The sequence below is a fragment of the Epinephelus moara genome, chromosome 13 (genome assembly GCF_006386435.1).
Source record: "Epinephelus moara isolate mb chromosome 13, YSFRI_EMoa_1.0, whole genome shotgun sequence".
Classification (NCBI taxonomy): Eukaryota; Metazoa; Chordata; class Actinopteri; order Perciformes; family Serranidae; genus Epinephelus; species Epinephelus moara.
Window position 1 is genome coordinate 24,028,025 of NC_065518.1, and position 26,465 is coordinate 24,054,489.

Below are 26,465 nucleotides of genomic sequence, written 5' to 3' on the forward strand. Positions count from 1 at the left end.
CAGCTCCAAGTGGCACACTGTGAGTTGCACCAAAAGAAAATATACATTTACTAAAATCTTGTTTTGCGCATTTAAAAGTAACTCTTTAAAGTTGCCTAAACTTTTCATCTCCTTTGTCCTCATGTCCAGCTGCTCGAAGGAATTGAACCAGTGGGAACCCTTGACTGAATACGGCCAATCTAAAGGCCACTCAAACCCTTATCTCATGCTCGAGTGTGCTTGGAGGGTTTCCAATTGGGCTGCCATGAAGGAGGCTCTGGTACAGGTGAGGAGTGCGCGGTCACTATGTACAAAATTTATTCATGTATGGATTTCTACACATATAAACGCACATCTGCACAGAGAAGTGATCTCACTGTCTCCCAAACGTTGTAATAACCCCTAACAGTTTGACGGAAAACAGAAACAATAACCACAAGTTCTCACCGACACAATCACAGACGGCGTGGAGCCTGTAGGCTTGAACCTGGTGAACCAGAGTTTTGACTGCTTTTTTCATTTTATTCCCAGTTTCCGGTAGAGTGCTGTTTATTAAGCACAGTGAAGTATAGTAACTTGATATTTGGACCGTCCGGCCCCATCACAACCCAACACCACCCGGGAGACTCAGAGAGCTGGCTGTAAAGCTGTGGAAATGCAGTTCAGCTGTTTGCTCCGTTAATTTATTGGCCTCATGTTTCCTAAAACAAAGTGTAGACGGGTGGCGAGCGTGCGATAGTACCTGACATATAACAAATACTCCTGCTTTGCTCTTTCAAGGAGACTTGGAACCAATCCATTGAGCCGCTCTGTCCTAAGGTGACACCTAATTAAATTGTCTGGATGGCAGCACCAACTCAGCCATATCCTTTCCTCCTTGTTTCATTCCTTCCTTCCTCTGTGTACCCATTTCTCTTTCTTTTGTCTCTTACTTCTCCAACTTCTCTTCTTTACTCGGTTTTCTTTTTGTTATTACTTCCCTCTCTACTTCCACTTCCACCTCCATCTCTTCATCCCTCGCTCTGCAGCTCTGGTTTTAGCGGCTAATATTTACGACAGCTGCGCGCGTGAATAATTACCCCGGCATCTGCTGCGGGGTGATTTGTTTTATGGTGGAGGAGAGGAGCAAGGCTTTCAGTTGCCTGCCTGCCCACCGCTCACTGGCTCAGAGGCGAAGTCCAAATGTCCCCGCTTTCAATTAAAGCTGGCTCTTGATAAGGCCGGCCCTGTCTCCAGGATATTCATCAAGCTTCACCCCTGATAAGTGTGCTCTGACCGATCACTGTAATTTTCTCCCGCATCGAAGAAGCATACACAAATACACACCTATTCTTTCTCATTCTCTTTTCGCTCTTCCTGTTTTTGGTCTTCTTACATTCTTTTCTCACTCACTTATAAACACACAACGGTTTGACAGTAGGTTTGACGTAGCAGACTCCCCCGGGCTATTGTTTGTTTAGTGTTAATGCACTCAGCGTTTTAATCAATAGCAGAGCCTTTTCCTCTCCTCCGCGTCTGTGTCAGACTCGTCAGGTTGATTAGTCATTAGTACAAAAGTCCTGCTGAAACCATTCAGGAAATGAATTGGAAACAGTATTGTTGTGTGTTTGTACTAAATTATGCAAGGAAAGTGTCATAGGCCCTTTCCCCTCGGATGTTTTCATTTAATTAAAGCTGCCACACTCCCAGCGCTATGAAGAGTGTGCGCTATTCTGCTTGACATCATACGGACAAACATTTAGAGACAAACAGCACGCAGCATACACCGACTGTGTCTGTTCCTACAGAATATGTCACCAATTTATTTGCTTATTACTGAATTCATCTTTTATTTAGCTGAAACTAACAGCTCATCTGTCGGTCAGCTTTTCCCAAAAGTATACATTTTCGATGTACTGCTCATGTGTCACGATACAACATAGTTATAGAATTTATGAACAAAGAGAATCAAAAAATATAATATGTATTATTACCTCAAACAAGGTATTTGTTGAGGAGTTTGGCAGAGTTCCCAGCATTTTATTCTGTGAGCTACCAGTATGGATTTTGCTGGGAAACTGGTGGATTGGTTCATAAAACAGTAAGATAAAGCTGTTTTCCAGTGCAAACATAAGTAAAAGTCTTCTGGAGACAGCAGATGGTAGAATAGGTTAAAGACGGAAGAAAGAAACAATTTACATTTATGCTCTTCAGATGAATATAAACAACCGAAAGTAGAATTTCCAACAGCAGCAGTGGTTTGGTGAATCATCTTGATATGTGGAAGCACTTTGAGTACAACAGATATTATTTTTTCCTTTGCTGTTGTGAGACTGAGCCTACTGCCTGTCATCCTTTTATTGCAATTATACCAAGTCACACCATTTAATTTGATAGTGGTATATTAATAATTTAAATATAATAAGGCAATCATTGCCTACCTCTTATCCTTTTAGAAGCGAATATTGTTTGTTAAAAGGTTGTTGGGATTTTTCTAAGTGTGGTCGTATGATAGTCCATGTATTACATGCAGTAGATTGCGGTCGGCATGCTCCCAGTTTAGAGAAGCAGACAGGAGTACAGCCACCGAAGCTAAGCAATGTACCACTTCAAAGCCACCAAACTCCATTGACAAAAACTGTAATTTTACCTCGTAGAACACGGGAGTTGCTGGTCTACCGCTGCCTCGATCTCTTAGTCAGTTTATGTTATTGTGTGACTTAAGTGAATCTGAACTAACCCTTTAAAACACCAATATCACACAGTAATACAAACAAACCAGCTGATCGAGGCAGTGGTAGAACAGTGGCAGCAAAGTACTGTTTTTGTCAATGGAGTCTGGTGGTTTTGAAGAGAGCATAGATAACTGCTGCTGTTCTCTCTCTGAAAGAGCTCTCTGACAAAAAGCTAAAGTGGTGAAAGTATTGTAAATATAGCATTCACTTAAACTGACAGTTTTACTTTAAGGTCGTTGAAATATGTTTTGCTCTAAGTAGTACATTGCTGAGCTTCTGTGGCAGTACTCCTTTCTGCTTCTCCAAACTGGGGATGTGTCAACCACCATCTACTGTAGGTAACAAACAAACTAGGATAAGTACCTCATACATCCCCACTGCAAATGACTCAACAATCCCATTAGGTCTATTCTTAAAAAAAAGTTGATTAAATTTTCTAGCCACGGTCTATTGCTACTAAAACTTTGAGTTGAAACACAAACAAAATTGACTTTCTGTGTGAATTTTCCAGGTGGAGCTCAGCTGTCCTAAGGAAATGGCATGGAAGGTGAACATGCACCGCGGCTACCTGGCCATCTGCCACCCAGAGGAGCAGCAGCTCAACTTCATAGAGCGGCTGGTGGAGATGGCCTCCAGCCTGGCCATCCGCGAGTGGAGGAGGTTGCCTCACATTGTTTCCCACGTGCACACACCGCTGCTGCAGGTCAGTGTACAGTTTCTTCTGTTAAAACTGACACAGTAGTCAGGAAGCCAGGATGAGTGGTAAAGGGAAGTCAGTTTATTGTGATAAGCACTTGAAGAGATGGGTGTCAGGAGATCATCGGTAGCCCTGAGACGTTGTTGAGTAACGCCGATAACGGCCTCTATCTCCCTCTCTCACTCCATTTTGTAAAATTGAGATAGATGATTAAAAAAAAAATCAAAAAAACCTCCAAGCCTCTTTGATTCCACAGCGAGAGATTACAATAGACAGGGGCAAAGATGAAAAAGGAGAAGGAGAAAATTGAAAAAGGTAGAGAGCGAACAGACATGGGGAGAAAGAGAGAAGAAGAAGAGGGAAGAAAGAGTTAGTTTAGAATAGCTGTAATTACTTCCCTGCCATCAGATACCATTTGATTAAATACCTGCAGCAGAATTACATTTACATGATGAATGGGACGGTCTGAATGAAGGTTAGAAATGGGCCATCAGCTGATATTAACAGATAATTGTGAAAAATATTGTATTGCCTAATTTATTTTGTTTTGGGAGATTTGACTTCGGAGCGGGGGGGTTAAGTCTTCAGCACAGCTCTGATTCACTACATTTATCTTTTCAAAATGGGTATTTGAATTGGGTGACTACGTTCTTTGTTGTAGTGTGTGTGTGTGTGCGAGCGCGCGTGTGTGTTTTGGCGTGCGTGTGCTCACATATGTGCAGTCCAATTATTTACCCTAGCCGAGGGAAAACAAGCTATTTATTCCTCTACCCAGCCAAGCGGCCTGTTGTAAATCTCCATTCCAAACTCTATATCTCACATTCACGACTCCATGAGCCTTGGAGAATGAGAAGCCCAGACTCCGCAAATACAGAAGGGTTCAAAATGCCATTTGAATCAAGTTATCATCAAATCCCAGCTCTTAGCAGTGACTGACGATCAATGGATTATCACCCACACTATCGATTACGAGGGGTTGGCATTAATATTGATTGATGAGTAGTTATAATGGAATGATTGATTATATGTTCACAAAGCGGCTTTGGGCCAATCAATGAGGCTTTTTCTTTTTTTTTTTCTCCACGGGATGAGATAGAAGCCCTCGCTTATCATTTTCCCATCTACTTGTCCTTTTTTCTGTGCCATATCGGAGCAGATTAGCCATTGAAGTAATGTAGGAAGACATAACAATTTTCCCCATTCAATTATTTTGGTGGCATGAAAGAAATATTGCTGGACTGTACTTCCAGCGCAGAAATGTTGTGTAAGAGTTCTGTGACATTTTTACTATATGCATATACCCCAAATTACTTCTACTATTTATTCAATCAAATTTAGCTGAAAAGAGCAAATGCTAATCAATTTGTGTCAAATGTCAACAGTGCTATATGTTAATGTTTTAGAGGGTTGGGGTTCAAACTCAGTACTTTTGAGGGTATCGACCAATTTAGGTCGGTACAGCTGAGTACCAGTCGCTTTAAATGTGTTTCAAATATTTTTACTGAGCTGTATTTACAGAAAACTGTTTTGTAATAATAAGTCCCGGGAAATAAAATAGATAATGTCGAAGGTAGGATCGTATTTTGTGGTTAGAATAGTATCAAAAATATTCAATTAAAAAGAGAGGACATGCATAAACTGAAAAAAGAGGATATAAAATGAAACTAAGTGTGAGCATAGCAGCATAACTCAGATAAGGGGATAAAGAAACAGTGATTTCCGTCTTTTATCTTCGCCTTTAGTCCCCTTAATCTTCCTAAACCTCTTCTTTCCCCATGTCCCTTGCCCTTCTCTCACTCATTAACTCATACTGTAAATGAAACATCGTAAAAGTATATGAAACAACTTAAGAACTACACCTTGTGTGAGATATGTTATGAAAGGTTGTCAAAGCATATCATAATGTTTTAGTCTGCCTTTTAAGACATATTTCTTCCACTTCGCATTCAATAAATCAGTGCCAGACTGTGGTACCTGAGAGGGCATCTGGGTGAGAACACCAGGTCCCAACAGGAGGAGGAAGTGCTGTGAAGTGCCTTGAAGCCAGCAGCGATAGTTTCGGCATCTGGTCTATTTTCTTTGCGTCTTATTTTAGAAATCGAAAAGGAAAAGTATCAGGGCTATTTGGAAATTTTATACATGTTCCGCATATTTATCACTTGTGTCTAAACAGAGAGCAAGAGACGAGCAAATGTACATGAAAGCAGACAAACAGACAAAGACTTAGCTCTATGCGTAATTAGGAAAGAGCAGAGGAGCGGAATATAGAAAGAAAAGGGAGATCAAGACTATGTCACTCCTGCAGCTTGTTCAGAATTTACTTTTACTTGAGAGTTAAGTACCAAAAAAAGATACTGGACACTAATGTTTTGCTGAAAGAGGGTATGAGGAGTCATTGTTTTTTCTCAGGGCTGTGTTAGAGATGTTCATGTCTGGCTGTCTGTTGAGGTAGATGAGTTTCGTCATTTTGATCCATCTCTGGAGGCTTTCAGCCCTGGGATTGTTGAGTCTTAAGGCAGTGACCTAAAGAGGGTCAGCCCCAGGATTGTCTTCTGTCTTCATATCTGTCAACACCCTGACAGTGACAGTCCTCTTTTTCTAACCATTTCAGCTTCTGTGTTTTATATGCATGATGCTTTTACCTTTTACCATGTTTTCCATTAATGCAACAGTCTAACACTTAGTGTCTTTCTTGCTATCACCTTTCTTCTTGTCCCTTTCATCTATCTCTTGATCCTTGTTCTTCATATCTCCCCTGCTGTCTTTCCACCTTTTAACTAAAAGCTGATCTTCAGACACTCCGTATCAACTTTTCAACTGTGTTACCACCCTATCTTACCTTTCTGATCCTCCTCCTTTACCTTTCTTTTCATTAAATGCATTTAAGTATTTCAGGGAAGTTCTGCTTGATTGTGCTGTGCACCACACACAATCAAGACATCCAGAAATAATATGATGGAGATGAGGCAGAAATGCACAAGACATTTTATGCATCTCACTGTGCCCTTAAAAACTTAGTATGCATGTCAAGACACCCTGATGCAAGCAAAGCTGAAAACTGAAAACAGAAGAACAAACAGTTAACTTGAGATTTCTTTAACTTCAAACAAGTGACCAGTCACTGATTGACAGCAGATGGACACCATGTGTGCACAGTGGTGCAAGCTGAGCAGGAAATTTGGCTAGTAGCTTGCATTTGTTAAGATGTGTAGACAAAATATTAACAAGATTAAGTGCAGCTGGTACACTGTCTGGAGCAAATATTTGAAGCAAGCCTGGGAACACAAAATATTAACTGTAAACAAAAAAAAGTGGGCCACTGCAAGCATGAGAAGCATTTGTTGGCTGCTGCTTTAGATCTGCCACCTTACATGCATCATAAAAGTTAGGGGCAAAGAGTCAAGTGAGTTGTGGTCCAGATACTTATGATACTTTATGAAAGATACAAAAGTTTAAGAGCAGATTTTTACTTCTTATTTTTCCCCCAGGCGGCACAGCAGATCATTGAGCTGCAAGAAGCAGCCCAAATTAACGCAGGGCTTCAGCCAGCCAACCTGGGCCGCAACACCAGCCTCCATGACATGAAGACTGTGGTGAAAACCTGGAGAAACCGACTGCCCATTGTTTCTGATGACTTGTCGCACTGGAGCAGCATCTTCATGTGGCGCCAGCACCACTACCAAGGTATGACACACACTCTGACAGACCCAGTACGGCTTTTAAGCTTGAGACCAGTGACAATGAAACATTTTACGTCCACATTTTACGTCCACATACGTCCACGTCCGTATTGTGCATGTTTAACAGGGTGCCATTCTCATGCAGACACTCTCTCAGATTGCTGCTTAGGTATCCACTAGTTCCACGAAGGGGTCTTCTTTAAAAGCCACGAGTTGCAGAACCCCCTCGGGGTCTCTGTACATTTCCAAATGTCAGCTCGCTAAAGCACTTTCTCTCTCGCTGCAGGACATAACACACACATACACTCTGACACACGCGCGCACGCACACACACATATTTACCTTGCTCAGTGCTCTCTCCCGCAGTGACTTTGAAACCATTCAGAGAGGCAGCCACTGCAAAATGTGATGTCTCAAGCAACTTGAGCTCCAACTCTCACTGTGAGGCGCTGAAATAATGATAGGACCGGTTCTGCAGCACCATGCCAATAAAATCCACTTCATTTATACGTGACAGCCTTCAAACTTATGTTAAAGTGAAATGGAATTTTCTTGATGAAATTCATCGCCATGGCCCATTTACTGTTCAATACGTTCTGTGTCCCCAGTGCCCTCCTCTGCATTATGACAGCAGAGCTTTCAGAGTGCTAGACGATGCCCAATGTTCATACTACTGTAAACTCTCCTCCTTTTTACTTTCTTCTTCAAACGTGACACCTGTATAAAGACAAAACAAATATGTTCCTTATTGTTTTGTTTCTGTCCACAGCCATAGTGACGGCATATGAGACGAACACACAGCATGATCCAAACAACAACAATGCCATGTTGGGAGTTCACGCCTCGGCTTCTGCTATCATTCAGTATGGCAAGATAGGACGCAAACAGGTACTGGTTTAGGCTTATGAGTGTTTTTACTTCAAAATATGTAAGGGATAATGTACAATGAGTAGGTCATGATAGCAAAATGAACCTCGACCTTTTTAGTCATGTTTGTGAAACCATATCACGCTGTTTTCTCTCCAGGGTTTGGTGAATGTGGCTCTGGACATTCTGAGTCGTATCCACACCATCCCCACAGTGCCCATTGTTGACTGCTTCCAGAAGATCAGACAGCAGGTCAAATGTTATTTGCAGCTGGCCGGCGTCATGGGCAAGAATGAGTGCATGCAGGTAAGATAGAATGTGATCTTCTCTCCTGTACATAGGGATGGGTATTGATGAGCTCCTGGACAAACAGTGCTGCTATCGGTATTTATGTAATGATAATTCATTCTTATATATCTGACATTTTCAGATTTCTAACTTTAACTGATTAGATTTTGGTGATCAAAGGTCAAGGCTACTGTGACCTCACAAAACATGTTTTTTGGCCAAAACTTGAGATTCATACACTAATTATGACAGAATGTGTAGTAGGACAAAATGATATAGTGATGACATTATATGCCCAAAAGGTCAACTTCACAGTGACATCATAATGTTCTGCAGAAACACTTTTCTGGCCATTATTCAACGTCATAACTGATGAACAAAAGGGGAGATGTTTGATCAGATATTAAATTGGTGACTCTAATCTTGGTGCCCACCTTGAAACTGTGCTGATTGTGTACATGTTCTGTGCTGTTGGGGGGAAGATGTGTATGAAGCATCCACGTTTTCACAGACACAGATGTAAACTAGAAGTGCTGGTGTGCAAAGGCATACAACTGCAAGGCGGTAATTGTACATTTTAAGTTATTTTTGTTTTGTATTTCTGTTAGCGTCTGAGAAGCTCAGTGACTATAGTTATTTGTAAATTTTTAATATTGTTTATGTTTAGCTTCTGGTAGTAAATCAGCATTACGGCACATCCCCATCAGGCATTTTGTTGACCAGGCATTTGTAGCAGTTGCTCCTCATATATATGACTGTTAAGTCTTTTCATATATTTTCATGTTATGTCTTCATTTTTTGCAACATATTGTGGAGAATAGAATAGTATTTGGTATCGATAAGGACTGTCAGTATCGGTAACTGTTTCATTAAAAGCTTAACAATACCCATCCCTTTCTATACTGTAGCCTACTGTTCACATTAGACAATTACTATTGGCCATTTATTTATTTGGCCTATGCACTAAATATGGATGCCCGTTTTTATAATGTTTTACTGGTAAGAAATGATTTTTTAGAACATTAAACTTGCAGTTAAAGTAAGTGTAGTATTGCCATAAACAATAGTTGCAAGTAACTGGTATAATCTCAGCACTTTTGATCATCAGGATTGTTTTGTAGAACTCTGCCCCATAATTAATAAGAAATTACAAATGTCACTGTGTTAACGAGTGTGTTTGTCATGTTCAAAATGACTCTTGGTTTTATTAGCTTGTAAGTAACTCCTGAAATATTTTATTAACAAAATCACTCTCTAGAAAGAGCACAAATCATTTAGGTTGTACAGTCTAATTACGTGTGATCAAAATATGATAAATATACTGCACCCATGTAACACCTGCACCATAATGCAGCACAGCTGCAGGAGATTTGGACCGTGGAAATGCATACCTTGAAAAAAGTCAGCCTTGACTGAAGAACAACACATTTGATGCATTTAGTGTGATTTAAGTACTCGGGTTGTCTGTTTGCCGTGGCTGGAGGCGTCGTTAGCAGTACTTTGAGTGGGAAAAGTAGTAAGAGCAAGAAGTGTTTGGGGTGGCTCTAGGTGACAAGTTATAGCAGGGAGACTTATAAGAGAGTGTAACTCAGGAGCTTGCTCTTAAGCCCATGGAGTACTCTGATTAATAGAAGCAGTTCAGCACACCACAAGTCATTAAAAGTGCCAGTAGACACTCTTCTCCCTCTCTCTCTTTCTCTCTTCTATCTCATCTCCTCTGGTTCTCTCTGTCTCTCTCTCCCGCTACACATCGTTTGTCACAGCAGTACATAGGGGACACCTAATCAGAGGCTCACCATAATGGAAGTTTAGCTCCCTTAACACCTCTTTTCTTACTTCTTAATGAACACCGAGCAGTTTGTTTGTTTTTCACCTGTGATTACGGCCCTGTCTAAAACGGAGTGTCGTGGTGTCTTTTTCGCGATTCCTCTCCCTAGCGGCGACAAAAGTTTCTTTACTGCAGTTTGTTGCGAAGTTAAACCCCTGATGTTCACTTCCTTGTCTGTTAGGGTTTGGAGGTGATAGAGTCGACCAACCTGAAGTACTTCACCAAGGAGATGACGGCTGAGTTCTACGCTCTGAAGGGCATGTTCCTGGCTCAGATCAACAAGTATGTCCAAAAGTGCTCCAGCTGTCTGCTCACTGACAGCCTTTCCAGCTTTGCACAAGCACGTCACCTTGTAGCCAACTTTGATTTGCTTCTTTCACCCTTTTTTTTTTTAAACAATCTGAATCTACCATTCTGTCTGTCATTGTCTTCCCTTTGTTCATTATCACATTGTCCTCAAACTGTGTCAGTGGTCCCTTAACCCTGCGTGGGTGTTTTATCCTGTCAGGACATGGCAGTCATATTTAATCGGCACTTCCTGCCTCAAGCTGACGCACCTTTGAGACTACGTTACTAGGTAACCCCTGTGACGTGGCTTAGATGTTAATGCACATCTGAGTCATCAGCTTGTGACCGTGTCAGCACTGTGTTTTTAGCTGCAGGGGTTGCCTGTGGAGCATACAACTCGCTCTTTCCATGCTTTGCTGGGCCATGCACACTCACAGCCACACTCTTTAACACCCTTTTCCCCTTCAGCAGCCCCCCTTTACCCGTCATCTTTGACGTGACATGGCGTCCTGAGGGGTGAAAGACAAATTGCGGAAGGCTTATTAAATGTATATGCAGCTCAATAATTAACTCGAGGCAATTTGCAGGAATCTCTGGGATCAGCAGAACTTGCCTCCACCTCAGCAGGGTTTATTGCAATCATTAAGTTTCCCCTACACTGGGGGAGAATTAACAGCAGAGGGGGGGTTACGGCTAGGGAGAGTCTTTTTTATATGTGTGTGTGTGTGTGTGTGTGTGTGTGCGTGTGCAACCACATGTGCTAAGGATTTTGCGATCATTCAATTAAACGGGTGTCAGAGATTTGACAGTCTGTTGGGTGCCTGTGCTCCTGTTGAGCCTCGTAGTCGAAACTGTTAATGTACTTTAACACTGGCAAAGTGACTGAGGCAACCCCATTAAGTATTACTGGAGGGTCTCCGGCTCTGACTCCCATAGCAATCAAGCTCCCATTTCTTAATCACATGCCAAAATGCCTTTTATAATAACACATTTTAATTGATTGGCTTGGGAGACATGTCACTGTAAGTAAGCGGCAGAGTAGTTTTGGAAGCACTCCTAAAATGGAGGTCCATTTACCAACTGTGGCTCAGTCAGGCTTTTTCATTGACAGGCCTGTCTCCTTGTTTTGACTGCGGGGCGGTGCGTCTCAGGGTGCCTCTTGCATCTTATTTATTAATCAAAGGCTGAAAGGTGTGTAACAATTATTCAGAGTGCGTGCCAACGTGAGGTTAGAAGCCGCTCTGCGTGGTGAAAACAGCTGATGATTCAGAATATATTTCCCTGTCAGCATAAAATGGTGCAGTCAAAAAACTTGAGTCTCCTGCCAGATTTCCCCTGTCTATTTCCTTGCCTGCTATTTAACACTTTTAGAATCGAATACTCAAGGTGTGACTTCTAGATTGCTGTACCGGGATATATATATATATATATATAAAAAAAACAACAACCCAAGGATTCTCAAGTTTATCAGCCTGCAGATTCCTCCAAGATGTAGCAATGCTCTTCACGGTCAATGAATTGTATACAGATAAATACAGCCATTATGCTGAGGTTTTTTACCTTGCCGCGGCTGTCATTTCTGAAAAAATAGGAAGATGTTAAGCTCATATGTCACCCAGTATTACATGGATTGATCTGAGCAGTATGATGAGGTTGGGTTCAACTCATATTACAATACAGCAAAGTGCTTGAAACCTTAGTGACATTAATTCATGCTGGGTTAAATGCTTACTCTGTAATGCCGAGGGGAAAGGCCTTGAAGATTACAGCAAATGAAAAATGGTGCTTATTGATGTGTAGTACATAATTCAGAATGTGATCATCATAATCTGTTTCTCGCACACTTCATCTTTCTCCTTTTCTCTGCACAACTAATGCATCCATCTCTTTCAGCCCTCCCCCATCCCTTCAGTGTCCCTCCCTACTTTGTGTCTCTTTTTTCTTTCTGACTTCCCTTTCATTAAATCGTACTTCCTCTCCAGCTACCTCCCTTCTCTCACTTGCTCTTCACATGTCTATCCCTCACTCTCTAACACTCTTCATCTTCCCGTTCTTCTTGTTCCAGGTCAGAGGAGGCCAATAAGGCCTTTTCGGCAGCAGTGCAGATGCATGATGTCCTGGTGAAGGCCTGGGCCATGTGGGGCGACTACCTGGAGAACATCTTCGTCAAGGACCGCCAGCTCCACTTGGGAGTCTCCGCCATTACCTGCTACCTCCACGCGTGCCGCCACCAAAACGAGAGCAAGTCCCGCAAATACCTAGCAAAGGTAATAAGCAGTGCTAATATCGTCAACATAATCTCTAGTGTTTATCTCTTGTCCACAGTTGTTGAGGGTTCATGAGTGAGATTTGTTTTCTTTTTGATGGTGTTTGCATTTAATCTAGCATTAAGGCTGGGTAATATGGACCATACACACGCAGCGCAAAGCTGTATTGCATGGACACTACTGCAGTAATTTCATTCATCTCATAGATTGTGTGACATGAGTAGACTGCTTAACAGACTGATTTAAGATAGAGCCCAGGTGCTTATACCTCTTAGCCCTAACTGGCATGTCCACATCCACTACTGCATCTAATGCAGTAAAACCAGTCGCCTCAATCAGGCCCTTTTTCAGACAGGGTGACTTTTAATTCCCTCGTTTCCTGACCCCATCCAGCCAATACATTATTGTTTCTGATGAGAAGAAAGACATTATTTTCTACCCCTCTCAGACTCTGCCCCAGGTACCAGCTGAGAGTAATTTGATTGATTACAGTTCAGCTGTAGACGGTGTGGATGGGTTCCCACGGCAGATCGATGGCGGAGTGAAGGCCATCTTCTGGCACGGGCGGTTAACAGTCTAATGGCCTCCCCTGATACCCCAATCTCACGATCCCACCACACGGACTGACCTTTTTCTAATAGTCTGACCAATGCTGACCATACTTACCAGTGAATTAAGACCTGTGTGGGAGATGAAGGGGTGTACTCCTTACTAACAAGCATTGCACCTTCTTGCACAGACACACACCAACTCATTCAATACTGCCTCTAAAGTCCCTCCAGAGGTTAGCAAAGAAAGACCTCTTTATGCTTTCATAGTAGGTATAGCACTGATACCTGCTGTGCTCAGGTCGGGTGGTTCTTAAAGGGACAGTTCACCCCAGAATCAAAACTACACATTTTTCCTCTTACCTGCAGTGCTATTTATGAGTCTAGATTGTTTTAGTTTGAGTTGCCAAGTGTTGGAGATATCAGCTTTAGAGATGTCTGCCCTCTCTTGAATATAATGGAACTAGATGGCACTCAGCTTGATGTGCAATAAGCGCTACAATATAAATTTGTAGAATTCAGCAGCAATGTCTCTTTCCGGAAATCATCACCTGGTTAGTCAAGATAATCCACACATGTTGTGGGCGGTTTTCATGTAGGAACTGTTTACTGTTTACTGAACTATACTCACCAACTGTATCACCTCACAGAGGAGAGCATCTACTGCTAGCTCACCTTTGTATCTTTGATTTTGGGGTGAACTGTCCCTTTAATATCAGGGAAGGCAGCAGCATCAAATGAGATGATCACAGCACAAACTGTTAGAAAATTATGGTCAGTTTAGGTAAATTCGTGGTAACGTTTTGCTTCATTAAAACACTTTCACAAAACTGGATCTTTTGTTTTATAATTTATTAATGAACTGAAGGAAAGTAGAACTGAGAGACTGTGAAATATGTACTAAAATGCCTGCTGGCTTTCAAAGAGCCACAGCAGAGTCGGATTAGAGAGACTCATCCGAAGGGCAAAAGCTACCTCCATGTGTCAGGCTGGATAAATAATAAATATGGTCTTGCCACGTCCAGTGTCAGCATCAGGCATTACCATCATTATCTGCTCTAATAATGGCTGCTACCAGCTTCACATTCCAATTAGATGTTTTTCTTGTGACCCCCCCCTGGTATTGTGCTGCCAAGCCTGGTTGGCAGTGCTTAGTCCTGATGGGTGAAGAGAGATGACCAGTCATTATCAGTAATTATACACAATCTGTGTACCCGGGTCGGCTCGCTGAAAAGAGCCCGGGGGGGTTGAGTGGGGTTAATGTCTTCATCATAATGTAGATGCACACACAAGCACACCAGGGGGGGAGGGATCACCTCCATGTTGGCTCAGCTTTGATCATAGTGATGACTGCCAAGATGAACTTGTTCTGCAGCCCTTCTCCTGCTGTGAACAGAACCAGGGAAGCAGTGATGGTCTGATTAATGATAGAGACCTTACCTCTTGCTATTCAGTGTCTTAGAGTAGTTACATTATTGCACTTGTTTATCCCTTTATTTCTTTCCTCTGTCACCTCCTGCCTCCACCTTCCTCCCCGTTTTCTCACTTTTGTTGTGTTCTTGTTTCATCTGTAGGTGTTGTGGCTGCTCAGCTTCGATGACAAGAACACCCTGGCAGATGCTGTCGACAAGTACTGCATTGGAGTGCCGCCTATCCAGTGGTTGGCATGGATACCGCAGCTCCTGACCTGCCTGGTTGGTTCAGAAGGCAAACCTCTGCTCAACTTAATCAGCCAGGTGAGGCCTTGACAAAACTCTCTATCCCGCAGCCAGATCTAGATCCCCATTGAGCTTAAGCCAAAATGCTCTTGGCCTCTGTTATTGACTCTTAATCAATGAAAACATCTGTCAGACAGCTTTGTCACATAATCTGACCATTTAGAATATGTTTGAAAATCCTCTCTCCTCCCCTTGTTGCTTTTTCATTTTGTCTTCTTCAGTTTCATGTCTGGCTGTCTGCTCCACCCATCAGTCATTCACATTTTTTTTCTCTTGGCCTCTTTCATCCATTTGGGGCAGCACATCTGGCTGGTGTTTGTGCATTAGTGCTCATGCACATCTTTCTAATCAAGATAAATTAACTGCATTCACGCCAAAGTGGCCTCTCTCCTGCTTCCTATTTACCAAATTAAGCATTCAGATTCTTCCACTGTCACTTTTCCACAGCAATTTATTGGCTTTCACCAGTCCCTGGTGAATTGGTTTTTAAATTATTTGTTCAAGAAATGATTATAAAGTTAATATTGTACGCATCCGCACTGCGGGAACAGAGCTAGTAATTAAACCGAGGACTAATTTGCTTTGCTTAATGGAGTATTATTTCCGCACAATTTGAAGAGGGTGATCTTCAAAGAGTACTGTGCTATAACAAACAGCCATCCTCTCAGCAGAGCAGGAATATTGTATAGAGGATATGAGAGAGAGTGTGGAGGAGGATAAAGAGAAGAGAGGGGAGAGACAGGGTTTGAGAAACAAGCGGGCAGTGTAAGAGATTGATGTAGTATCGTGGAAAGACACTAAGTGTGTGATGATTACTTTGGGAATCCTCTTTACTTTTTAGAATGTAGATAAAGAGGAAACATCACACTGATGGTTGGTTGTTAAGCTCATTAACAAGCTGGCTTAATGCAAGTTAGCTGTTAAATAAATGAACAAAGCAGTAGAAACTTACTGAGTCACTTGCATCCGTGTTTTTATCTTGGATAAAACGCTAGTCCTGTGACGATATTTACGCTATTGACTTAATGTACAACATATGGGCATGACCTTGATCATTTTGCTGATCTTGGTATTTCCCATTGTGTTTAGGCTATATGCGTGTTGGTATACATAAAAATGTTACCAGCATTTTAGCCAACATGATGCCAGAATAAAAAGTTGGGTTTTCCCTGACGATTTTAAGCCTTGGGTGCAGCAATTCTCTCTTGTTTTTCCTCTTCACTCCAGCCTAATTGCGCAAGTCTGAAGAAAAACAAAACTTCAAAGAAAACACAGTGTAGCTTACCGGTAGCCTGCAGCTCAGTCCTGATAGTCGTTAGCTCACAATACCAACCCGTGGCAATGAGCCAAAAAGTCTGTTATTTGGTAGTTGTACCCTCCAATAACTTCATCCTTCTCAGTTAATCTACCACCAATCCACCCACTCAGGTCATTTATCGCCTGCAGAACACTAGCTGGATTATGAAAGTTCCAGAGCTTCGCTAAGCTTGTCTGTTAGTCGAAAGAGGCATCACTTGGTTTTGTTCTCGTTGGCCAAGTTTTGTATTAAATTTCAAACTGAGTAATTCTGGGCTGTTCCTATAAAAGTACTACAGTGTTATACATGCTTTTCTGTATATATTCACAAGTGTTAATTAACTTTTTATCATATTCCAATTCTAATGTCTGAATATTCTTAAGAATTAAAAGTTAATTGCTTTTTGAAAGGGTGCCCTTGCTTTGCTATTGTATTATCAGTATATGTGGCATAAAATGGTCTCAAAATGACAATAGCATTGTTTATTGCAATTACTTCTGGGACTGTATATTGTCCAACATTAGTAATCTGGATAGGCCTAGATAACGTGTTAATTTTAATTTCAGTCATCTAGAGTACATTTAAAAACGGACACATGATTGTCGGAAGGTTCAAAATTGTGACCTCTTAGTTACAGTTGAGTCACATAAACCAGCACCTGCCTTTTGCATGTAGATAAATGGATGTCACTGGGTGACTGTAGAGATTTCCCATCTTCGGTTTGCCTTGTCACCCTGTAATGACTGAAGGGTAAAAGGTTGTCAACCTTTTCTTCATCCCCTTTTTTTATGTAGAGAGAAAACCACATTTTAATGCATGGCAGGCTTTGTCTCTGCCGCTTGCCTGAATTATTTAGAGTTTCTCTGCGGCGGCGGGATGTTTAAAAAACGTATGTTGAAATATTGATGAAGGTGAGGAGAAGAGCGCCTGGGGGCAGGCGGGAAGATGAATCAGAAGTTAACAGAGTATCTCAACACCCCTCCCCTCACGGGCTCCCCAGCCCCCCCTCACTGCCTCTTCCTTGTCTACCACTCGCCCTCTTCCCCTCAGCCCACCTCGGCTTCGCCAAAATATGACATTTCTTATCTTCCCATTAGCGGGCTGATCTCTGGTACCTCCTCTTCCTCTCTGCCTTCCTTCCTCTTTCATCTTTAATGCTGCTGTTAGCTGCCACTTAGAACTCCCTCTTCCAGTTGCTTATGACTGTAGTCCTTAACCTCTCATTTCAATAGTCTATTTTTCAATTTAAATGGCTTAATCCTCTCTGTTTTTGAGCAATGTGACAATGAGAATCACAAAAATTAAGTTGAAAAATATGAGAGATTAAGAGAAGACAGTGTGTTAAGATTTGCAGAATACTTTATACGTATAGGGGGTGCAAATGTGCTTTTATTCAACTTCAGAGTGCAGTGGAGTGTGCACAGTTTCCATATACTGTAAGTATTCACTTACAGATATGGGTAGTTTATGCATTTCTTAAAGAGGTAGGAGAAATTACTTATTTAGAGCTGTTCATGACTGTGGCTTTTTTTACTGGAAGCATTGTACAGATTGCCGTACTTTAGCCACAAAAGAGCAGTTAAAACCTTTTGGTGGTGGCCGAAGGTGCTCCATAGCTGCATTAGCTCACCACTGAGGAAGTTGAAAGTGTTTTCCTAGATGTGGTTCAATTTGATAATAGATTTCATTCCTCCCTTTTATATCGTCTCCAGGCTGTCCAGGCTCAGACCTCCAACAGCAGCAGCCTCTTTCACCAGTTAGTTAATCCTATCTGTCTCTGCTGCCTTGGTGCTGCCTTTACAGCACACAGCAGCTGACTGACTGTCCATGTAGAGTTGTGAGTTGTAAGGATTGACGGAGCTGAGTCTCTTGAAGAATTTGAGACATGCCGAGATCTGGAACAGCTCTTTTAGTAAGGAGAACTACAGTATGTTTAAGTTAGCTTTGGGCAAACCCATTGTCATCCATGGCAGCTTTAAAACCTGAGCTAGTCCTTGTGTAATCTTGATTTGTGCAGTTTGAGAATCCCTCTGAAGACCTGAGCGAGATCTCAGAGGAACGTGGATAGAGTCAGAGAAAGATTAGAAGTTCCAAAATCCATTTAGCCTCAGGCAGAAGTGTGAGAAAAGCTTCTTCTCTTTCTTTCTCTATCTCTCTCCTGTATCCCCCCCTCCACCACCACCTTCCATCCTCAACCCACTCTCAGTCATAGTGAACTCAGTTTTGTTGTTGAGATGTGGAGGTATCCCTTTCTGCCCCGCAGGCGTATAGAGGGTCTAGAAAGGATCAAGTAGCTATGTAATTGCAGCCTATGAAATTGTGTCTCGAGACCTGAGAGAACCTTGTGGTTTGTCTTCCACCAATATCAGTGGGCCTAAAGCCAGGCTCGCACATCCCTCCTACCTAGAATTTCAAGGAAAGTCTGTTTTTGTCCCAAAGCATAGTATAAATGCAGTATGCCAAAAATACCAGACTGTCTTACTGCATCCAGTCGCATTTTTCAGTATGCAAGCCACCATGCTTTTCTCGCTATTTTGCCCCACAATCCTGTGTGTCACATCAGCTGAGCTGCAGACAGGTGACAGCTCATTGACAGCTTACAGATGCCGCAATGACTATAATCAGTCAATCACAAACAGTCTACAAAGTGTGCAATTATTACTTAAAAGTTAAAACTACATACATTGCTAAGTAACAACGGAAGAGTTCTCCAGGTTGACTTGGCGTGCTTAGTGAATGGTGTTTTGTTGTATCTCCAAGGTAACACTTAGTGATTACAATAACATCTGCTGCTTTCCAAATAGCACACCCTTTTCTTTCCAATTTAGATTTAGCACTATGGACTGCAGCAGATATATGAGCAAGAGGGTCAGAGTTCAAGGTGCATCGCTGTGACGGAGTACAATGCCCCAATTGTTTGTGTACTCCATGCAGCAGTATGTACTTGTAAAGTTAGCTGCAGTAAATACAGAAAGTAAAAAGAATAAGTATGCCATAAACAAACTCCAAGTCAGCCATATTCTAAGCCCTGGATTTTGAGATGAGACTAAAAACAGGACATCCAACATTTTTATTTTAATTTCTCATTTACTTATGAATATGCTACTCTCGAATGAATATTTATAAAAAGAGAACTTTCCCTCAAGACCTAGAGTATTGCGAATGTTCAGAGATAGAAAAGCTGTGGGTTAAGCAGCATGTTTTACCTCTGCTTATAGTTTTTTAAAAAAAAAACTTAGCATATCTGTAATTCTTGCCTCTGTAGAATTTTAGGGAGCTCTGTCACAGCTCATGTTCTTCCTTTAGGCACTCGCTTTGTGCAGTCACAGTGATAGCCAAATGTCTCACACACACACACACACACACACACACACACACACAAATACATCAGCGTCGAGTTGAGTCTACCTCTCTCATTCAGAGGGTGATTCCTTTACATTCTCTGTGTGTGATGTGTCGCAGTGGACGCCCTCTTCTATTAGAATGTCATTTGGTGACAAGTATGGAATTGTTATTGTCGCCACATGAAGGGGGCGTTTGAGGATCTACTCAGAGCTTCTACTGTACGTTGAAGACTCTTAACATATTGCCATGTAAGCTTGCAGCACTACATGAATGAATGGATGATGAATAAAAGAAGCCTGCAGTGGGTGAATTTGCCTTTACAGACCCGCTGTATGCTGCCACATTATGAAGTTAACTGCATCGACCATTTCTTTTTTTGTAATTCTCTTTTTATTGTTTTTTTTAGTACAAACAATAATATCACTCAGGATACAAAATGCACCATACAAGTGAAAAAGCTCAAAACACAAAAAAGATGGAACTGAATCAGACCCTACCAATAACAGTAAATAAAAATAATAATAATAATAATGATAATAATAATTACATGAATAAGTCAAAAAAAAAAAAAAAAAAAAGAGAGAGAGAAGTCACAGGGTAAGCAGTATCATCAAAAATCGGCATACAACATCATTACAAATCCCAATGCATATCACATTTTCCTTATAAAGCCTCACTATTCACATCTCATTCACAAGTTGCATAAATCCACATGGTCAGACATAATCACTAAGAAAATACCACCCAGACCGTCCCAGGAAGGAAATAAGGCACCAAAAGAGCAAGAGAAAGAGCCGTAACTGTATTACCGTATTGTCAATCAATTAATCATTCAATATCATGTTTAAGTAAGGGCCCCATATTTTAAAGAATATCTCCAGTTTGTTGTTCAGTTTAAAAATTAGTTGGTCATAGTTTGCCATTTTAGTCATTTCTCCACACCATTCATTAAAAGGGATGGCATTTTTTGTTTTCCAGTGCCTAAGCACTATCCTACAGCCAGTGATAAGAGCTAATCTACACCATAAAACTTGTTGGCCTGTCAAACCTGTCCCTTCTGGTATTATACCCAGTATGCAGAGTGCTGGGCTTTGTATCATTTCAGTACCAAGTACCTTGTTAAGGAAGAATATTGTATTATTCCATAAATTCCTGGTCATTTGACAATCGTATAACATGTGTTTAAATGTACCTTTGTCACTATCACATCTCCAACACAAATCAGATTCTCGTAGCTTGAGTCTTGCCATCTTACATGGAGTCCAGTAGCTCCTATGAATAATCCTATAAGTGATTAATCTCATCTGTATTTCTCTCGATGTTTTACACCAGGAACCCACAATTTCTCTGAATCTCTCATCGGTTATTTCTCTTTCTAAATCCTCTTCCCAGGCTCGTTTGAGACCATTAAGTTTTGGTGGGAGAGATTGTCTCATAGTGCTGTAAAATCTCGAAGCCCCACCCTTCACCTGTTGTCTGTTCTGTAACATTTCTTGTATACTAGTTTGATGTATTAAGGGAAGTTTTCTTTTCATGGACATTATACAACTTCTCAGCTGGAGATATTTCCAAAAGTCTTTCTTAGGAATTTTATATTTAATCATTATCTGTCCAAATGACATGAAATTATCATCCTCGAAAACATCATCAATAAAGATTATACCTGCCTTGACCCAAGTTCTCCAATAAAACGTCTTCTTGCCCACTTTTAAGAGTTTGTTGTACCAAAGAGGCGATTTTCTGGTAAAAGAAGGCTTTTCCCCAATAATTTGGTGTGCCATTTTCCAAGTGTCCCTTGCAAACTCAAGCAATGGCTTCCTAAATGGTATTTCTCCTCTTGTTTGTGATATAAAAGCCTGTAGCGGAAGGGGTTCTGTAAGTTCCTTTTCAATTAAAACCCATCCTGGGACTTGGTCTTCTGCCATATACAGTTTGGACATCTGATTCAAAGAAAAAGCATTGTGATACCAGTCTGCATCGACCATTTCTAACCTGACAACACAAAATAATCTAATTCGGGACCCAAGCTGTTGCCCCAGCAACAGAGTAGGAATACATCAGACAGGCAATACATCTTCCAGAGTAGGCCTTCATCAACATGTAGTAGTTGGTTACACCAACAATAAATCTCAAAAGACTGATACCTGATTTGTTTCCCTGCTATGTTGTAAAAAAGATAAAAGATGGCAGCTCAGGCTTTGGGTCCAGGCCATAGACCAGACTGGTCTATAAAGGTGTCATGAACGCTCAGGTTCAGGCAAGGTAGCAAAACAATAATCAGACAAACGTTTTTTTAACAAGAAATACATTTATACAGACATGTCAAAATTCTGATTCAATCTCTCATCCAATTAGGGCGTATATAATCTTCAACTAATCGATTAGTCGTGGGGAAAAAAATCTTCACGTTATTTTTGTTTCTGCAGTTGTATGTCTGTCACCCTGCAGTAGTGCTGTAAAGTTTAGTTGCTTCAAAACACACATTAAATATGGCTTCATAGAGACAGTTTCAAACACAAGTATGCAAATTGGCTTCACTGTAAATCGCAGCATTGACAGACAAACACTTGGTTTATCTGGACACATTTCCTCCACCATTACAACATGCTAACGTTATTAGCACAAGTCTATGGCATTTTTCATTGTATAAATTAACCTAGCAGCTAGAGATCTTTCCCTTGTCTCATATAAAGTTAGGGACAACAGCAACATTTAACAAAGGTAAGGGCACTCAATGTGGCTCCATTACAGCTCATAAGATTAATGCCCAGTGTAACATTAAACAGCTGTTCAGACTTCCAGACTACACCATAATAAACTGAAGTAGAAAAGAATATATCTACCAGTTATGCTGGTATGGTGCAGTAGCTTGCCAACTTTTTTCAACATTGATTTTCAGTTCTTTCAGATTTAGTAACAGACATTTTCAGTGAATACAAAAATTTTGATTTCAGTAAATGATCTATCTTGGAAGCTGTACGACTCAGTGTTACTGATCCTGCCTTGTAAATGAACTGTGACCTGAGACCGATATATAAATTATACACCGCAGGTAGACACCGAAGTCACCTACTGCATTACTTATCAAAGGATCCCTACTCCACCAAGTTTGAGGTGATTTTGCAATGTGTTTAAAACTTGAAATCTCCTATGTCCCGACTTCAACCATTAAGCCTTCCAATGTTGTGAGTGACTTTTCTTGAAAGTCTTGAGGGCAATTTCATCATCAGTCACATTCAGTTTTGTAATTCAGCCATGACGTGTTTTTAACTTCCCTAACTCCCCTGACTCAAAGCTTCAAACACTCCCTCTGTTACAGCAGAGGTCTCTGGCTGTATCAGTATGATCTCTCTCCCTCTCGCTGACACACATGCACAAACAGTATCTCTCTGTCCCACTCGCTCTCCACCTCCTGCCTCTCTGCCTCTGCCTGCGTCCTCTCTCTCTCTCTCCTTTACGGTCCTGAGGGGGAGTCTTTGAAATGTAATCTGTGACCCTCTTTTATCTGCTAGGTGGGACGAGTGTACCCCCAGGCTGTCTACTTCCCTATCCGCACCCTTTACCTGACGCTCAAGATTGAGCAGAGGGAGCGCTACAAAAGTGGTAAGTAAACATGGCTGGCTGTAGTGTGTTGCCTCTTTAGCACTCTCTGAACATTAAAAGCTCTTTTCTGCTTCTATCATGGTGAGTTATTAAATGTTAATGTATGTATAGGGCATGAAAATGTGTTTACAGCATATGGAATATGCTCTGTAACATATATTTTCCCCCCTCTTGACTCAACATCTTTTAATCTGTTTTTCAAGAAACTGTAGAATTTTCTCTTTTTTTTTTTTCCGCTCTTTTTTTTTTTTTCCTCTTGTCTCCTTTTGAATTGTTTTCTTCTCTGCCTCCTCTCACATGTCCCTCTCCACCACTCATCCTTTCCTCCTCTTATCCACTCTTCTTCCCCAGATGCATCTGGACAGCAGCAGCCCAGTTCAGTGGGGGCCCAGCCTCACTCAGGGGCCTCCGACCCAGGGCCCATCCGAGCCACCGCCCCAATGTGGCGCTGCAGCCGGATCATGCACATGCAGCGGGAGTTACACCCCACCCTGCTCTCCTCACTGGAGGGCATCGTGGACCAGATGGTGTGGTTCAGGGAGAACTGGCATGAAGAGGTGAGAAGAACAAAGGTGCTGGCGTCCTGCGCGTCTGACTTTGTCACTACCTGTGTGTGTTTTTAGTGTATCAAATGGTGAGAAAATAATACAGCCGGTTGTGAGAATTTTCATGCGTCTGTGCAAATGTGTGAATGCAAGTTGGAGTGCACGTCTTGTGTATATGTGTGTCAAGCCACCTGGTCAAACAGATGACCCCGGTCTCTGGTGGGCCAACACATCTGTTTTGTCTAAGGTGTTATTGTGACTTGTCTGCAAATAGGTTGTCACTGTCTCTGACAGAACTAGTGTGTTGCCATAAACATGTTAATGGCAGAATATGTTCAAGGCAACACTCATGTACATTTCACATGAAAAGATTCTTTATTTTTTAACTAGTAGTTTCTAAAATCCCTTTTCGTTGAAGCACATGTCGGCTTAAATCATCCATTCAGTTAGCAGTGTTTTTTCTCCTGCTAATTGTGTTGGATGTCAGTGCAGGAGGCAAGCCTGACACGAGCATCCAAACTGAGCTTGGTGCTGCTGCTGTAAATTATTTTAGCCGTGCTAGGCAGAATCCAGGCAAGGTAGCTGGTCTGTGGGTGGAGGGGAAGACTGGGACAAAGAGGCAGCAGGAGAGAAGACGGAGACAGGTGATGGATGGGTTCGGTGAGCGTGTAGGATGGGGAAAGGGATTTAGGGCCGGAAGTTTGTTGGTGTGTGCGTGTGTCTGTGTGATTATCTGTGATGGTTTGGGGCACTCTGCAGCAGCTGCAGGCTCTATGCTTCGTTCCACTAGGCACACAGGGGGCAGAGGCATGCTACACCATCATCTCCTTCCATCTCTCCCTTTCTTTGGGTACTGTATGACATCACATCGCTGCACCTTTGTTCCATAAGAAAAGTGTGTTTGTATTTTTTGCTGTGTTCGAGTCATAAACAAGACTTAAAATTAGCACCTGCCCACTCGCTGAATTTGGGTAGAATTCAGCAGTGGTGTGTAACACAGTTACTCTAACTAGCCACTTTGGCAGGTAGCATATATTTATAAAGACACATCTCTCTCCTGCATCCAGGTGTCATCTCACTCCCTCTTATTTTCCTCATTGTACTCATACAGCTGAGGTTATATCCAGTAACTACTATTACTAACAGTAGAACATTACCAGCAGAAGCACTGGATGTTTTTTAAAACTTCTGTGATGCTACATGTGACACACAGCAGAGCAACAGCTCCAGTCTATTTGCCTGTGTTGCCTATCTGTAGGACGGCAACCTTCAGTGTTGAGAGGCTATTACTCATGACATGTAGCCAATCAGATAGTGCTGTGGGCAGGACAGTGAGCAAGGCTATAAAGTGGCTATTACAGTCAGAGAGGTGTCTGTATCAGAGCCAGAGTAGCCTTTTTTCATTCATCAGTTAAAAAAAAAAGCAATTTTGCTAACTGCAAAAAATGCTTTTTACTGCGGCCGATAATCGGTCGATCCCTGACTGAGATACAGAAACCTATTTGAAATCATGTTTTGAAAATTGGGTTTCATGCAAAAGGAGCTTTACACACTTACTTAATATTTGATGACTGAAGTGTTTTACATTATAGTCTTGATTTTAGAGTTGTAAGTCTAGTTCCTCAAGTAAATTTTATTAAACTATAGTTAGATTTAATCCAATAAAATTGTAGCTCGTGAAAATGCTGAGTGGCAAAAAATGTTGATGTAATAAATGAAACTAATGAACAATGCTGGGACATCTCTAATTAGTATTACTGGAAATTTTTCTCACTAATTCTTTTTTCCTTCTCTCTCTTTAGGTCTTGAGGCAGCTCCAGCAGGGCCTGGCTAAATGTTACTCAGTGGCCTTTGAGAAGAGTGGTGCAGTGTCTGACGCCAAAATCACACCGCACACACTGAACTTTGTCAAGAAGCTGGTTAGCACCTTCGGCGTTGGCTTGGAGAATGTCTCTAATGTTTCCACCATGTTCTCCAGCGCTGCCTCTGAGTCGCTAGCGCGGCGGGCCCAGGCCACAGCTCAGGACCCTGTTTTCCAGAAGATGAAGGGACAGTTCACAACAGGTCAGTTGGCTGTTAGAATAAACTCACGTCTGTTCTGTATAGACATAGGACTATACAGAACAGACAGAAAGAAAAACAAGTGTTATAGAACCCTTTCATTTTGGGATTGTTCTTTGCAAACACCTGCTTTCACTCTCCTGTGTTTACTTTTTGAACTTAGCTGTTTGTTCACTTAAGTTTCATGGCTGTCAGCCATGTTAACTTTTTGCATCACTGCTTTGCATCTTTGCAACTTTGTCATAACACTTGGAAATTTGGAGAGACATATAAATGTAATTTTTCAGGCAACTAGTAAAGCAGATGTGTGAGTATTTGACAAGGTGTGACAATTGCCCAGGTAGCGAAACCAGCAGCACCTCTTTGTTCTTCTGCCTAAAACCTGACATCAGCCACCTCTCAGCTAACAAGAGCCGCACTGGTGTTACTGCATGTCCACACTTGTTTAAATGATGGGACAGGGGCCCAACTGGCCTCTGTAGTGATATATTAAGCTGGTTACATTATATCTGCGCCAACACTTGTGCTGCTCATTCAGCGCTGTCAGGACAGACTGCACTGTCGCTTGGAGCAGCTGGAGCATTGGTGTTCTGCAATGTAATTAAGGTTTCTAACCACATGATTTGATTTAGGGAGGGGCTGAAGGTGGTGACTGGTCAGAAATAGGTGTGTGTGTGTGTGTGTGTGTGTGTGTGTGTGTGTGTGTGTGTGTGTGTGTGTGTGTGTGTGTGTGTGTGTGT

General features: G+C 41.7%; 1 protein-coding gene across 3 annotated transcripts in view; it reads left to right on the plus strand.

Moving 5' to 3' along the window:
- Positions 1-26,465, plus strand: part of trrap (transformation/transcription domain-associated protein) — a 102,782-nt gene that overhangs the window by 61,693 nt on the left and 14,624 nt on the right. For all 3 annotated transcript variants that reach the window (XM_050059277.1, XM_050059275.1, XM_050059276.1), the window contains 11 exons: positions 130-265; positions 3,205-3,396; positions 6,879-7,074; positions 7,840-7,958; positions 8,097-8,243; positions 10,235-10,335; positions 12,407-12,608; positions 14,731-14,892; positions 23,029-23,119; positions 23,471-23,676; positions 25,467-25,728. In XM_050059277.1, coding sequence (XP_049915234.1) covers positions 130-265; positions 3,205-3,396; positions 6,879-7,074; positions 7,840-7,958; positions 8,097-8,243; positions 10,235-10,335; positions 12,407-12,608; positions 14,731-14,892; positions 23,029-23,119; positions 23,471-23,676; positions 25,467-25,728 — 1,814 coding nt within the window. The remainder of the gene's footprint in view (positions 1-129; positions 266-3,204; positions 3,397-6,878; positions 7,075-7,839; positions 7,959-8,096; positions 8,244-10,234; positions 10,336-12,406; positions 12,609-14,730; positions 14,893-23,028; positions 23,120-23,470; positions 23,677-25,466; positions 25,729-26,465) is intronic.